Here is a 15,027-nt window from a genome sequence, read left to right on the forward strand (position 1 = left end):
GTTTTTTTTATTATTATTATTACTTCTAATCTTTATTTATTTGGCTGCACCAGATCTTATATGCAGTATGTGGGATCTAATTCCCTGACCAGGGGTCGAACCCAGGCCCTCTGCATCGGGAGCGTAGAGTCCTAGCCACACTGGACCACTGGGAAAGTCCCGTTGGTCTAAAGTGTAAATGAAGGGGACTGCATGCTTTGAGGGTGTTCCTTGGAGGGCCTAGTGGAGCCCACAGTGAGTCCTTCCTCTGCCTATGGTCCCATCCCTTTTGTCCCTGAGTTCTCACCTGTCCAGGGACATGCTTGGTTGTCCAGTTAAACGTTGGCCTCATATCCATGTGCTGGGATAGCCTTCCCTTCCCCCTGAGGAAGTTGCCTTTGAATTATAGGCATACTGGTTACCGTCTGCTGCCTGTTTGGCTGAAACCTACAGTTGGGAACATGGTCCATCTGACAGTCTTTCATTTGGGGCCCATGAAACATATTACCCAGTGTTGACCACACCTAGCACGCATTAGACAGTGGTCTAGGTGTTCTGAGATGTAGCCTCTGTGAGGGCAGTAGCTTTGTTCCTATTACAGTGTAACGACGGGCTCTGGCTGGACAGGCCTGGATTCAAACTCTGACTTGTCTATTTAACCCTAGGGTCTTGAGCAAGACCTCTGAGTTTCTGTTTTTGCGTCTGTAAAATGGGGTTTGTTTTGGCATGGTACCACTTCCATAGTGGGCATTCAGTAAACGTTAGCCAGAATTACAGGCAAGGCATCCGAGGCTCCGAAGGAGAAACAACACCCAGCATGAGGCGTGGTGGGACCGGGTGGTCCACTCCGTCCCGCTGCTTCCCTCTGATGGTTTCCCTCCCCCACCATGTCCCAGTTAGTCCTGTGGTGTCTTGCCGCCCCCTTGCTGCTGGCCTTGACCAAGGACTTGAGTGCCAGAAGGACCCTTCTACAGATAAGGAAGCTGAGACCCGGGGGGTGGGGCGGGAAGGGATTTGTTCTGGACCTACTCCCTGGCCATGTGTCACAGAACTGGGCTCCGTCTCTGTTTCCTGGTCTTTCTCCTGGGCCTGCCAGCTGAGACTTGCGGGCCAGCATCCAAGCCTTTTGGGAATTATTTGTAGAAGGCCTCCAGGAGAGGGCCTGCCTTTCCAGTGCCAGCATTTCAGTGATAGGGGAGAGGAGGTGGAGGGAGGGAGGCATGAGCAAACTGTTTCTAATGCCCTGGTTATTGATTTCTCTCAATAGGACATAAACCAGGAAGTGTATAATTTCCTGGCGACTGCAGGTGCCAAGTACGGCGTGGGCTTCTGGAGGCCTGGCTCTGGAATCATTCACCAGGTAAAGCAGGGCCTGGCCAGCCTTTGGGGGTGGGCAGAGGAGCAGGCTAGCCTTTGGGGGTGGGCAGCACCTCCCAGTCTGTATGAGTAGGGGCCTCAGCGGGCAGTTAGATGACGTTTTCCTCAACCCTTAGACTCCACTTTCATTTTACAGTTAATTTTCATTGTGTCAGGTTACACATTCTCAGTCTCCATGTGAGAATTTAGAGTAGTCCCTTCTGAGCAGCATTTTCAGGTTGGCATATTTTGTGCTCTACCTTCTCTGAACGATCGTGCGTATCGTGGTGGTTTTTGCTTTGCTTTTCTCCACAAGCGTCATACCTTGGCTGGATTGCTAATACTTGGTGCGATAGGCACTCTGCAGATAGTAACTTACGCAGCGCTCGCCGGGACCCGGTGAGTCTGGTGGTTTTATTGTCCGCACCTTACAGGTGAGGAAGCTAAGAAATGGAGATTTAATCTCCTTGCCCAGGGACATCCAGCTGACCAAGTGTGGAGTCAGGCTCCTGCGAGCATCCGGGCAGCCTGGCCCTGGGGCCCGTGCTCTGCCCGCTCTGTGCTCTCCTGTCACACCAGGGCTCATCCCCTCTCAGTGCAGGGGGTGCCCTCAGAGTCTGGCCACTGGCTGGAGTTCTGGAGGGGGAGGTACCCAGGTCATGTGGCCACATCAGCCAGGAGCTCTTCTGGGTCTCCCCAGGGGTGAATATTCTCTTGACAGGAGAATATCGTGCGTGCGTGCGTGCGTGCGTGCGTGCGTGCGTGCGTGCGTGCGTGCGTGCGTGCGTGTGGTGTGTGCATGTGGTGTGTGGATGTGTGTGTTTCTGGGGAGATAGTTGATTAGCTGTCATCAGCTGGTGTGTGTTCATCTGCCTTCCATCCTGTGTGTGAAACCTGCCTCTTTGTACCTTCCCAAGGTGACCCTTCTCCCTACCTCCAGCCTAGGCCTCACTTCCAGATGCGCTGAGTCAGGCTGTAACCCGACCCTGCCTGGGCTCCCACACCGCCCCACTCTGAAACCAGAGCCCACAGATCACCGCTCTGCCCTTTGAAACCCTCTCCGTCGCCAGGAAGGGGCTCCCCACGAATGGCAGGTCACATTGGTCTGCAGGGGCCAGAAGGCCTCTCTCAGCGGCAGGGCAAGGGATCAGGTGGCCCCAACCTTGGCTTTTTGTCATCAAGGGGACCCCAATCCAAGCGTCCCCCATTCCCCCTGAGTACAGATGCCCAGGCCTTTTTGGGAGCTTTTGGGCCAAGGTTTTTAAAAAGAAAGTTCCTAGGGACTGTATGATCTCTGTGCGGCTTTCCTCTTCCTCCCCCGACCCCCCAGCGTTAGGCAGCTTCAGTCGCCATGTCCACAGCAAACCTTAGTCCCTTTCCCTCTGCCTCGAATGCCCTGGCTGATCCCTCCTCCACCGTGCTGCTTCCTGATTCCCTCTGTGCAGCCCTGGCCCTCCGGTGCCCAGCACTGGGGTCTCTGTGACCCTCTGCGGGACCCTTCGCGTTATGGCCACAGAGTGTGCCGCGTGCCCTGTGGGGACCAGGCCAGTGGCTTGTTTACTCCACTCCGCTCTGGGCTGGCGTCCAGGTCAGTACAGAATAGGTCCTCAGTATGCGCGGCTCCTGCACATAGATGCTGCATTTCCAGTTTTATGTTCTCGGTGGTAGTCCAGCCTAAAAATACACTTCTTCCCCACCACACCCCCACCTGCCCAGCTAACCGCTGAGGTCGCTGTCACAACCAGCTTCTTTGTGATGCTTTCTGCTGCCCTCCAGTCTGCGCCGACCACTCCTTTCTGGATGTGGACCACACTCACAGTCTACGCTGTGTGATCATAATGAGTTCTATGTGTCTGGTCTTCATGGAGCAGGCTTTTACAACCTTGAGTTTTGGAAATTAACTGACTAGTTTTAAATCTTTGTATTGGCCGAGGATAGGAGGGCTGGAGAATTGAAACAGGTAAACAGTGTTCTCTGCAGCAGTTGAGTTTGTTAGGGATTCCCTCCGTGTTGGCCTCTTCTCCCAGCCAGCTGGCTTGTTTCTGGGGAAGGAACCAGGTCTTCTAACTTCTGCATTCTCAAGAGGCGAGACCCCTTGAGCCTCACTCAGTCTGCTGAGCAAATGCCTTGCCCAAGGCAGAGGCCCTGGGATTTCTGTAATATTCCAGGGAAGCTGCCCACCTTTCAGTTGGTCTTGACAATTCATAAGAGCCTTTCACCACCCTGATCTCATTTAGAGTCCCCGACATCCATAATATGTGTATGTTGGGACATAAATCCATATGACGGTGAACCACAGAACCTCAGGTAAAGGCTTTTGGCTGCAAAACAAGAAGACTGCCTCTCCCAGGCATTGTTGCAGCTTGCTGCTGCTGCTGCTGCTAAGTCGCTTCAGTCGTGTCCGACTCAGTGCAACCCCATAGATGGCAGGCCACCAGGCTCCGCTGTCCCTGGGATTCTCCAGGCAAGAACACTGGAGTGGGTTTCCATTTCCTTCTCCAATGCATAAAAGTGAAAGTGAAGTCACTGAGTTGTCTCCGACTCTTCGCGACCCCATGGACTGCAGCCCACCAGGCTCCTCTGCCCATGGGATTTTCAGGCAAGAGTACTGGAGTGGGGTACCGTTGCCTTCTCCGATTACAGCTTGAGGGACATGCTTCCATCACGTCCTTGCGGTGGTCTGGTGAGGAGAGCACTATTGTCAGCTGCTCTTTACAGAAGGGAAGCAGAGGCTCGGAGAGAAGTGCATTGCCTGGGGCCCGCAGCTGGGTGGTGGGGCCGGAACTCAGACCCACACATGGTTCCCTTTGGCCGCAGCTCTCCTTGAGAAACCCCGCAGCCGCAGAGCGTCCAGCACCTCAGGTGGTGGGTGGGGCTGCTCTGGGATTGCTGCCCCTAGGGCCACATCAGGTATCTTGCGGGGAAATGCTCACTGCCAGCTCCTCCCTCCGCTGTGCTGGAGCCAGGCCATGGGAGACTGTCCGCTCTCTGGAGAAGCCAGATAAGCACACTCCACACATCCACCACGTGAGGCAGCGAGTGTTATCGAAGCACCTTTCAGCAGTCAGCATTGTCCCCGGGCCTGTCCCAGGACACACTCTTGGATCCCAGGTCATCTGGTTCTCACCACCATCCTGGGGTCGGGATGGTGCAGCCATTCTTAATACTGTACTAACAGATGAGGAAACTGAGGTCCAGGGAGGCAGTTACTAGTCCAAGTCATACAATCAGGAGCTTTCAGAGCTGTTCCTGAGCCCAAGCTACCAGTCTCCCAGGTCTCTGGCTCATCCAGGCTACACTGGAGAGGCCCCGTGCAGGAGGCACGCCTAGGACTAACTCAGTGGCCCAGCGTCGGCAGGGGGCAGTCTTGCAGACCCCACTGGAGCCCTAAGCTCCTTTCTCTGCTCAGGGCTTTTAAACAGAAGACCTTGGATTCTTTTTCAGATCATTCTGGAAAACTATGCCTACCCTGGGGTTCTTCTGATCGGCACTGATTCCCACACCCCCAATGGCGGTGGCCTGGGAGGCATCTGCATTGGAGTCGGGGGTGCTGATGCTGTGGACGTCATGGCTGGGATCCCCTGGGAGCTGAAGTGCCCCAAGGTGAGAAGTGGGGAGGGCTTGTGTTGGGGTGGCAGCAGAGGGGTGGTTGGTGGGGCGAGTAGGAGATGTGGGACCCACAAGAGCTGAGCGCATAGGTCAGGCTCAGCTCTCTCTGGGAAGGAGGCAGGGATAAACAAGCCCGAGTGAGAATTCCAGCAGATAGGTTCCTGGTCGGAATGTGGGGTGTGACACACGGGCCTGTGCCTGCTTTCTTGCCCCACCTATTCAGGTGATTGGTGTGAAGCTGACGGGCTCCCTCTCTGGCTGGACCTCACCTAAAGATGTGATCCTGAAGGTGGCGGGCATCCTCACAGTGAAAGGTGGCACGGGCGCCATCGTGGAGTACCATGGGCCTGGAGTAGACTCTATTTCCTGCACCGGTGAGGACGGCAGCTGCAGGCGTGTTCCCAGCCTTTGTGGGCCCATGGGCCTGTGGTTGAGCTGTAGACACAGCGGCTGGCCTGCCCATGAGGCTCTGGCCAGTTAGTTTGGGAACTTGCAATTGGCTCTTAGAGGTAGAGGGGAGGTTGTCTAGTCCAGGCCCTTCATTTAATGGGATGCTGGGGCCCCTCAAGGATGGCAGGTCACTTCCCTGTGGCCACACGGAGTTAGGGGCTGAGCCAGCGTGGCCATGGCCATGGGCTGCCTTGAGTGATCCAGAAGAATCCACAGAAGGTGGAGGGCAGGGACTCAGAGCAGGACTTCAGTCACAGAGCAGCCCGGTTCTCACACCCTCCCTTGCCTGGAGTCAGAACCTCACTCTCTTCCTTTGGGTTAGAGACCATCACCTGTCTCTAAGACCAGGTGGGAGCCAGCACCCTCCCTGCTCATCACTCCTGGTGATCTGGCCTCAATGCCTGGGCCCTCAGAAATCCAAGTAGAGTTGGAATGAGCCTTAGAGATGGTTCAGTCCAGACTTCCCTGTCTGCCTCAGTTCCACAGCACCCCCACAGAACTGGAGTTCAGCTGGCCCTTGTATTCCTCCAGTGCTGCGGGGCTCACTCCTGTAAGAAGCGCTTACTGCTGATGGGCATTCTGTTAGGAAGTTGGCAACAAGCACAGACCCATGTCCCAGCAACCCCATGGGGCTGGAGTGCTGGTTGCTGTCAAGATGTCTGTAACCTCCCCAGTTCTGTGGGCAGCTCTGTGGTCCAGGCCGTAGACGTCATTCCAGTATTACAGCTGGAAAACCCCAGGCCCAGAAACATTTCCACTGTGGTGTGGCTGAAAGCACGCAGGCCTGCCCATCAAGCAGGCAGACAGGCCCAGTCCTGATGCCACACTGGCGTTTGCTTTATGGCATGACCATGGGCCTCTCTGAGTCGGTTCCCTCACCTGCAAATGGACACAGCAATGGCTGGGCAGTCTGGCCAGGTCAGCTCTCAACACATGGTGGCCATCTAGTCTGCTGAGCAGGCAGCCAGGCCCAGGATTGGAACTCTGCTCGTAGGGCTAGAATCTTGTGTTCTTCTCCCTGTATCCAGCAGCCACCCCGACAGCCAGGACACTGGGCTCTGGCCCCGTGGTCTCTCTTTCCCTGGCCCTCCTTTTAACCCTGGACCACAAGGGCAATGAGAGCGAGGGAAGAAGTGATGCCAGCTCCCTGGTGCAAAGATGTGTATGCGCCTCTAGCAGGTGTGGGGGCCTCGCCCAGCTGCTCAGCCAGCCCTGTGGGTTCTGTCTCTATACAGGCATGGCGACCATCTGCAACATGGGTGCAGAAATTGGGGCCACCACTTCGGTGTTCCCTTATAACCACAGGATGAAGAAATACCTGAGCAAGACAGGCCGGGCAGGTGAGCCGGTGGGGGTCCTAATCCCGTCTCTGAACTGACTTCAGGGCTCTGAGAAGCCCCTGGAAGTCTGTGAGAGGTTATGTGTGTGACTGCTCCTAAGTGGGCTTCTGTAGCTCTCATCAGCTTCTCAGAGGCTCTGGCCTCTCAGCGTGAAACATCATGGCTCAGGAATTTAGTTCCCCTGGATGGGCATCCTTGGGATTTAGTAACCCCAAAAGGGCATCTGAATTCGGTTCTTCTTGGCCTGGTCCCTGGCGCCCTCTATGGGAAGCTCTGGAAATAACGTGGATTTGCTTCTGTAATTCCTACTCTAGCAGGGAAGGAGGAAAATCATTTGGTGCAAGGACCACTTTCTCAGCCTCCCCCAACAACTTCCCTGAGCTTAGCTTCTTTGAAACCCAGAGTTGGAAATGGGGCCTGGGGAGAGCTTGTTGGGTCTTCTGAAGGGAGGCGACTGGTGGAGCCAGAGGCTGGGGGACCTGGGGAGAGCTTGTCACTTTGTTTCCGAGCTCTTTGTACACAGAATCCTGCCTGGAAGACTCTTCCTTTAATTATCAAGTAACTTCTCCTCCTCTAAAATCCGGTGCTTCTCCTCTCCCTGACTCTGAACCCCAAGTCAGTACCTCTGCTCAGTGTCCCCACGTTCCTGTGCCTCTCCCGTATTGTGTTGTAACTTCGGGCTCACTGATGGCGCCTTCGCTAGACTGAATTCCTCGAGGGCAGGGGCTGTGCCCTCTGCTGCTGTTTTGTTCCTTTGTTTGCCCAGTCAGTGCCCAGGGCCCGCTGTGTGTGGCGGGTGCTGGGTAACTGGTCCTTCTGGATGGATGGAGTCTTGTGACCAATTTCTGTCTTACATGCTTCAGTCTCCCTCCCTTGTTGATTTCAGACATTGCCAACCTTGCTGATGAATTCAAGGATCACTTGGTACCTGACTCTGGCTGCCATTATGACCAACTGATTGAAATTAACCTCAGTGAGGTGAGGCAGGGCATTGGTTCCAAGGACTTTCTGAGGGTGGGGGTTGTTCAGGCGCCATCTGGAGACTTCTGGTGGGCCTTGGGGAGAGCTTGGGCAGGTCCCTGGCTGCACACCCAGCAAGGCTCTTGAGCTTTTGGTTCCCCAGCTGGTCATTCAGAAACGTTCAGTTTGCCCCTGCCTCAGCTCTCAGAAAAGCCAAGATTTTACCCTTGAGCTTGCTTTGTTGTGAGAATTCAGAGGGCAGGGCCCTAGATTCCAAGCCCAACCCTGGTACCCTGAGACCTGAAGATCAGGGTAGCATTTGGAAGGCCAGAGAAAGGATGGGCTAGAGGGACCAAAGTAGCAGAACAGAGCAGCTGAGGGTTTAGGCCCTGAAGCCAACCCGCACAAGTTCAAATCCTGACTCTGCCACTTAAGCCTGTGACCTTACTTCAGGTCACTATGGGCCTCACTTCATCACATGTGAAACCCGAGGCAGTCATGGGAACTGAATGAGCTAATTCATGTAATAACTGTTGCTGATATTTATTGAGGGCTAATTGGGTGCCAGGCACTTCACTCAGTGCTTCACGTTGGTGATAAGTAGCGTCACGGATAAAATGTCTGGCCTCCAGATTCCAGAAGTACCACCTCACGGGAGATAACGGGCTGAGGGAGCCGGCAGCCTTGATTCATCCCATGGCTCTGCTGTCTCCAAGCTCGTGACCTTGGGCGAGGCAGGCAGCTCTGCCATCTGCAGGCGGGAGATAATGACCTTGGGGGTGGGAGGGCTGCAGGAGCGGGTGCATGGACAGTGCCCGCTGCTCGGGCGCTTCCTGGGATGAGCTGTGAGCTGTAGAATGAGAGCTGGCCTCCCAGGCCCACCGTGACTGGGCGAGCAGGAGCCAGGCCACCGCTGAAGGGGAAAGGTGTCCTCACACCAAGCTGAGGTCCTCCCCACTGCCACCCCCGCCTCTTTTGCTTCAGCTGAAGCCGCACATCAATGGGCCCTTCACCCCTGACCTGGCTCACCCTGTGGCAGAAGTGGGCAGTGTGGCAGAGAAAGAGGGGTGGCCCTTGGACATCCGAGTTGGTGAGTACCCCCTACTCCCAACCCCAGAGCCAGCAGGTCCACCCAGGGCTGTGGACCATCTCCCGTGCTTACCATGGGGCCCTTCCTGAATGGTTCAGGCACTTTGTGAAATAATTTTTTTCCCCTCCACAGCTTCTTAAAGAAACTACTTTTTCTTGGTGTAAAAGAAATACGTATCAGTGTAGAAACTGTTGACAAAACAAGAATTTTAAAACACCCCTAATCTCCACCCTCAGCCAGAACCAGCTCTTTGTACATGCCCATACTGATGTGTGTGAATTTTGTTTTACGAACATTTCCTCTTACCAACCACCATGCCTGACTTTACTTCACATGCTTTACACACACACACGGGCATGTTGGTGCCGCTGTTGTCATCTTTTCGTGAAGCACGTGAACCCCGTGGCCTGAGAGTGAATCTGACTCTGCCACTTCATAGCTGGCTGGCCGTGAGCTCATTGCTTCACCCCCTGTGCCTCGGTTCCCCAGCTCTGAAATGGGGGTGATTCCGTTGACCTTGCTGGGAGGAGGGGCGTGTTGAGGGCTGGTGAGAGATTTTGATGGCACCTAGCATGAGGCGCTGTACAGTGTGTGCAGCCTTATTAGTTGACGTAAATAAAAAGAAATCTTTGGGTAACTTAATCAGAAAATAAATCACTGAACTGGTAAGACAGACTGTCTCTGTAGACAGTGTGATGTCATCAGTCTTTTTTGGCTTTTTGAATAACTATGATAGACTTCTTTAAAAGAATTATTTTCTTCCTGATTATAAAACCAAGTAGAAAGCCAGAGAATGTTACAAAATATAAAAGAAAATGGGCCCCTAGGTCCTTCCCCAGCAGCGGCCCCTGTCAGTATTGCAGTGGGGGCCCTCCAGTGTGTGTCCACATACAGACGCTGTTCACTCTGAGACAGCAGGTTATATGCTGCCAAGTGTGTTCAGCGTCGTGCTCAGCGGCCACAGTTTCTCTTAAGTGTCTGGGTTGAGAGGAAAGACAGCGAGATAGGTTGCTTCCAGCTTCTGTCTGTTGGGAGCAGGGTCGGGGAACCCTTGACCGGATGTGGATCGTTTGCGGTCAGGCGGAGGGCTCTGGTCACTCTCCTCCTGACAGTCCGTGCCCCCACCCACGACGCACCAGGTCTGATTGGCAGCTGTACCAACTCCAGCTATGAAGACATGGGCCGCTCCGCAGCCGTGGCCAAGCAGGCGCTGGCCCACGGACTCCAGTGCAAATCCCAGTTCACCATCACCCCGGGCTCGGAGCAGATCCGCGCCACCATCGAGCGGGATGGCTATGTGAGTGCCCGCGTGCCGCGCCCCGGCTCCCCCACTTCTCCTGCAGGGGCCGGAGCTCTGGGGTTCCCGCCAGCCTGCCCCTGACCCCGCCCCGTCCTCTCTCCCCACTGCAGGCGCAGATCCTGAGGGATGTGGGTGGCATCGTCCTGGCCAATGCCTGCGGCCCCTGCATTGGCCAGTGGGACAGGTGAGAAGCACAGGTGTTTTGTTTTTTTTTAATATATTTTTAAAAATTAATTTATTTTTTAATCAAAGGATAATTGCTTTACAGAATTTTGTTGTTTTCTGCCAAAGAAGCACAGTTTTATAGGACGGCCCCTTGTGTCCTTCCTGGGGTACAGAGCCCCAGATGTGGAGGGAGACGCCCCTGGGATGGAGCTTCCAGGGTTGTAGGGTATTAGAAGACTTTTCCAGGCAGGACTAGAAAGTTGGGCTGGAGGTAAAGAGGGTCCCCCGCAGCGCTGAGTGGCTGCCTGGCTGAAGCCTGGGGAGTGGGAAGAAGCCAGGGAGACCGCATCCTGACGCACACACTGGGGGCTCAGGTGGACCTTCCTGAAAGGACGCCATGGCCCCGGTCAGGGATCGCTTGGCCCCTTGTCTTATGTGTGGCTTCTAACGAAGCCTGAGGTTCCCTCCTGCTCCGTGGGTGAGTCGAGTCCTGGGAGGTGACCATTTCCAGGTCTTTCCATTTCCCTGTCCTCTGCCATGAGCTTGGCAGGTCAGGCCACGTGATAAGGCCAGATGTCCCTAACTGTGTCCCTCCACCCTGGCAGGAAGGACATCAAGAAGGGGGAGAAGAACACCATCGTCACCTCCTACAACAGGAACTTCACAGGCCGCAACGACGCAAACCCCGAGACCCACGCCTTCGTCACGTCCCCAGAGGTGAGGCTCCGCCCTAACCCGGGATGGCCTCTGGGGGCCCTGCCCTGGCCAGTCAGGGGAGTTGGGGCCCCACAGAGCTGCTGAAGGAAAGTTGGCATCACAGGGCCAAGGGTTGTCAGAGCAGAAACCAAGAGCCACGGGCCTTGCCGGCCCCAGACATCAAGCTCCCTGGGTGTGCCCTGCCTGGCTCCCCTCAGCCCCAGGAGTCTAAGGTTTTGTTAGAGTTACCACCAGGGACAGAAGGCAGTCCTGCCTCCACCCGGCCACATGGGCCAGATCCTCAGTGCCCTGGAGTCCCGTTGGTGACCCATCAACAACGCAGGAGGCGCTTGCACTGCCCGAGCCAGGAGGGAGGCCGTGCCGTCACGATGAGCAGCCAGTGAGCTGCGTGCTCTGGGCACTCGGTGGTTGTCCACACACAGCCAGCCCTGTGTGCCCCGTTTTTCCTGCGCTGGGTCTTTGTTGCGGTGTGCAGGCTTTTCTCTAGGGGGTCACTCTTGTTGCTTGTTGGGTTTCTCACCGCAGTGACTTCTTTTCCTGCAGAGCATGGGCTCCAGGGTGCAAGGCTCCGTAGCTGTGGTGCATGGACTTGGCTGCCCCACGGCACATGGAATCTTCTTGGACCAGGGATCAAACCCATGTCCCCTCCTTTGGCAGGGGGATTCTTAACTAATGAACCACCAGGGAAATCCATGACTTGGTTTTTTAAATGAGCATTCCAGAAATACTTCAGTGAAGAAATGGCCCCCTCCATGTTTTCACTGCCCATGAAGGAACCTAGTCGTCATGGGAGCATTTCTGTGCCAGGGCCTCATGGGGTCCAGCACTGGCCTTGCCCAAGGAGGCGGTGAGATCCAGGCCCTGAGGGGCAGTAGAGGTGGGTGCGTGAATCCTCTGCAGGCCCTGGTCCCAGAGACATTGCCGCAGCTCCTGCCTGTGAGGGGACAATCTGGACATTTCCCGGCTCCATCTCAGTTTTGGCCTAGGCTTCTGCTGAAGTAACAGGATGGGCGGGGAGTTTGGTGCGAATGACAAACTGGCCGCCTCCATTCCAGATTGTCACAGCCCTGGCCATTGCCGGCACCCTCAAGTTCAACCCAGAGACTGACTTCCTGACGGGCAAGGACGGCAAGAAGTTCAAGCTGGAGGCTCCAGACGCGGATGAGCTTCCTCGAGCGGTGAGCAGGCACGGCCTCTGCCACCCGGCCTGGGGCTCAGGGCCGCCGAGATGCTTCCGGCCCAGGAGGGGCGCTTGCTGGGAGGGAGAGCTTGGCACCTGGGGAGCTTGCCTGCCACGGGAGCGTGTCCACGTGGGACTGAGGGCTTGGCACTCAACCTGCCCTGTCACCTGCTGTAGGAGTTCGACCCCGGACAGGACACCTACCAGCACCCCCCCAAGGACAGCAGCGGGCAGCAGGTGGACGTGAGTCCCACCAGCCAGCGCCTGCAGCTCCTGGAGCCTTTCGACAAGTGGGACGGCCGGGACCTGGAGGACCTGCAGATCCTCATCAAGGTCAGCGGCTCGGGGACGTGCGAACAGCCCTGCTGCCAGGGCACCCTCCCCTGGTGGGCAGGAGGGCCCAGGAAACCACACCGGCCCCCGTGGAGGACATGGTCAGGAGTCAGGCAGGGGCAGGAAGGGAGGTTTGGCTGCGGGGGAGTGAGGTGATCTGTGTCCCCTGTTCTGCTGCCCTGTGCCATGCCAGCTGCTCAGGGGCCTCCAGGGGTGTGGGCAGTGAATGCAGCGTTAGGAGGGCAGGGTGGGCACTGTGACCCTCACAGCAGGCCTCTGTGCACTGGGCTTGACCAGACAGGCTCTGGCGCTGTCGATTCCTGTTCCCGTGGTTGAGCATCGGGTAGGGCCTGTGTCTGGGGGCTGAGCTGACCGGCCAGAGGCCTTGGGCCCATGCCACACAGGCACTGTGCTGTTGACTGCGGGGTCTGCCGGCAGTGAACGGCCACCGTTAAGCCCACGTGGTAGACGAAACTGATCGGTCACCAGGCAGAACCCAGACACATCCCTGGGCTCATCTGTCTCTGGCATCAGTCTGCAGGTGGTCTTCCAACCTGGGCATCTCCTACCTGGGTGCCTCAGGCTGAAGGGCGAGTGAGCAAACACACGGGTCCACCGTGCCTGGCTCTGCCCCCTTGAGGGGCGGGGGACAGCCTTGCCTGAACCCTCTTGGCCAGAGCGTGGTGACGCCAAGACTGCAACCCGTGTCAGAGCCTGACCCGCTTCTCCTGTCCCCACCACCTGCCTCCAGAGGGCCTGTCCATCCACCACTCAAAGCCCACACTCTGACCTCTGTTCTCTCTGCTCACCCACCCAAGGTCAAAGGGAAGTGTACCACCGACCACATCTCGGCTGCCGGCCCCTGGCTCAAGTTCCGTGGGCACCTGGACAACATCTCCAACAACCTGCTCATTGGCGCCATCAACGTGGAAAACGGCAAGGCCAACTCCGTGCGCAACGCCATCACCCAGGAGTTCGGTCCTGTCCCTGACACCGCCCGCTACTACAAGGTGGGGCAGAGCTGGCGCTTCCTGGTGGCCAGGTCGGGCACTCCCACTCAGGGAAGGGGCATCCACACTTGCAGCTCTGCAGTGGAATGGTGTCCCAGCGCCGCCGAGGCAGCCCCATGTCTGTCGCCCCTGCTGCCCTGAGCTCTGGGTCACAGAAGGGTGGGTCACACCTTCCCAGGCCCTGCGGACAGCCAGGCCCTGTCTCATCCTGTCTTCCGAGGACCTGGCTGGGGCTGGATTCAGCTCTAACCTCCCGTCCTTGGGGTGCAGGTGAGGCGGGGGGCTCTGGCCCCTTGACCTGTGAACCTTAGGCGGCCTGAGGGCTGAGCAGGAGGTGGGCCAGTGCCACCCTCTCCCTCATAAACTCACTCCTTACTCACCCCCGACAGAAACACGGCATCCGGTGGGTGGTGATTGGAGATGAAAACTATGGTGAGGGCTCGAGCCGGGAGCACGCGGCCCTGGAGCCTCGCCACCTCGGGGGCCGGGCCATCATCACCAAGAGCTTTGCCAGGATCCACGGTGAGCAGGAGCCTGGTCCCAGCCCTGCCCGCCTCCCCTCACTGGCAGCCCAGGGTCCCTGGCCCGCAGTGCCTGGTGGGGCCAGAGCCACGTGGCTGGTCTCCAGGGTGTGTCCACAGAGACCCCACAGCCCCCTGGCCTCCAGCCTCTGCCCCTTCAGGTTTGTTGGTTCTGACACCACAGCTCCCCATCCCTGGCATATACCGGTCTCGCTTCTACACTTGGAGCAGTTGAGATCCAGGCCACGTGGTCAGAGGACTGTCTCTGATTGTCAGTGGCCTCAGGGAAACACAGGCATCCAAGCACACTCGCCTAGGGCCCCACGTCACTGGGAGAGTGACCAAGCTGGCCCTCGTGGTCAGTGACCCAGGTTTGTCCCCACATGGCAGGACCCGGGGTGACCCTCCCAGAGCCCTAACTGGACTTGGTTGGTGAGGTTCCTCACAGAGAAGGGAGGGACGGGAGGGACCTGCCCACTATGGACTACTGTCCTCTGCCTTCTAGAAACCAACCTGAAGAAGCAGGGCCTGCTGCCCCTCACCTTCGCTGACCCAGCTGACTACAACAAGATTCACCCTGTGGACAAGCTGACCATCAAGGGCCTGAAGGACTTTGCCCCTGGCAAGGTCAGGGGGCAGGGAAGGAGGGTGGGCCAGCCAAGCCCATTTGTTTCTCCCAGGGCCCTCCTGAGAGGGGAGGGGAGGGTTGCCCTCCTACACCTGGCCCCACCTGTGCCTCCTTCCATGAGCCTTTGCTCTAGCTAGAAGGCCCTGAATTCTCCAGGTAACCCCTGAGAGGGAAGGGAAATGCCTTCCCAGAGATGAAGGTAAAGCCAGCTCACGCCCCCATTCCATCCAGTCCGTGGCCCAAGTCTGGCACTCCACGGCCACAGCCTGTACCCCACAGGGCCCTGTAGTCCCAGGAGTCAGGGCCTCTGGGTCTTCCCGTGGCCAGCCACCGAGGCCCAGACCTGGCCTAGGACCTGGTTCACCTTGCTGGCCCCAGGCCCCGAAGCA

At 57.0% G+C, this 15,027-nt stretch overlaps 1 protein-coding gene across 1 annotated transcript in view; it reads left to right on the forward strand.

Moving 5' to 3' along the window:
• Positions 1 to 15,027, forward strand: part of ACO2 (aconitase 2) — a 46,806-nt gene that overhangs the window by 31,163 nt on the left and 616 nt on the right. The window contains exons 4-17 of the mRNA XM_018048823.1: positions 1,247 to 1,339; positions 4,780 to 4,938; positions 5,168 to 5,318; positions 6,630 to 6,734; positions 7,621 to 7,712; positions 8,679 to 8,784; positions 9,924 to 10,081; positions 10,195 to 10,268; positions 10,855 to 10,966; positions 12,022 to 12,144; positions 12,324 to 12,479; positions 13,298 to 13,489; positions 13,879 to 14,011; positions 14,516 to 14,637. Coding sequence (XP_017904312.1) covers positions 1,247 to 1,339; positions 4,780 to 4,938; positions 5,168 to 5,318; positions 6,630 to 6,734; positions 7,621 to 7,712; positions 8,679 to 8,784; positions 9,924 to 10,081; positions 10,195 to 10,268; positions 10,855 to 10,966; positions 12,022 to 12,144; positions 12,324 to 12,479; positions 13,298 to 13,489; positions 13,879 to 14,011; positions 14,516 to 14,637 — 1,776 coding nt within the window. The remainder of the gene's footprint in view (positions 1 to 1,246; positions 1,340 to 4,779; positions 4,939 to 5,167; positions 5,319 to 6,629; positions 6,735 to 7,620; positions 7,713 to 8,678; positions 8,785 to 9,923; positions 10,082 to 10,194; positions 10,269 to 10,854; positions 10,967 to 12,021; positions 12,145 to 12,323; positions 12,480 to 13,297; positions 13,490 to 13,878; positions 14,012 to 14,515; positions 14,638 to 15,027) is intronic.

The sequence above is a fragment of the Capra hircus genome, chromosome 5 (assembly GCF_001704415.2).
Source record: "Capra hircus breed San Clemente chromosome 5, ASM170441v1, whole genome shotgun sequence".
Lineage (NCBI taxonomy): Eukaryota > Metazoa > Chordata > Mammalia > Artiodactyla > Bovidae > Capra > Capra hircus.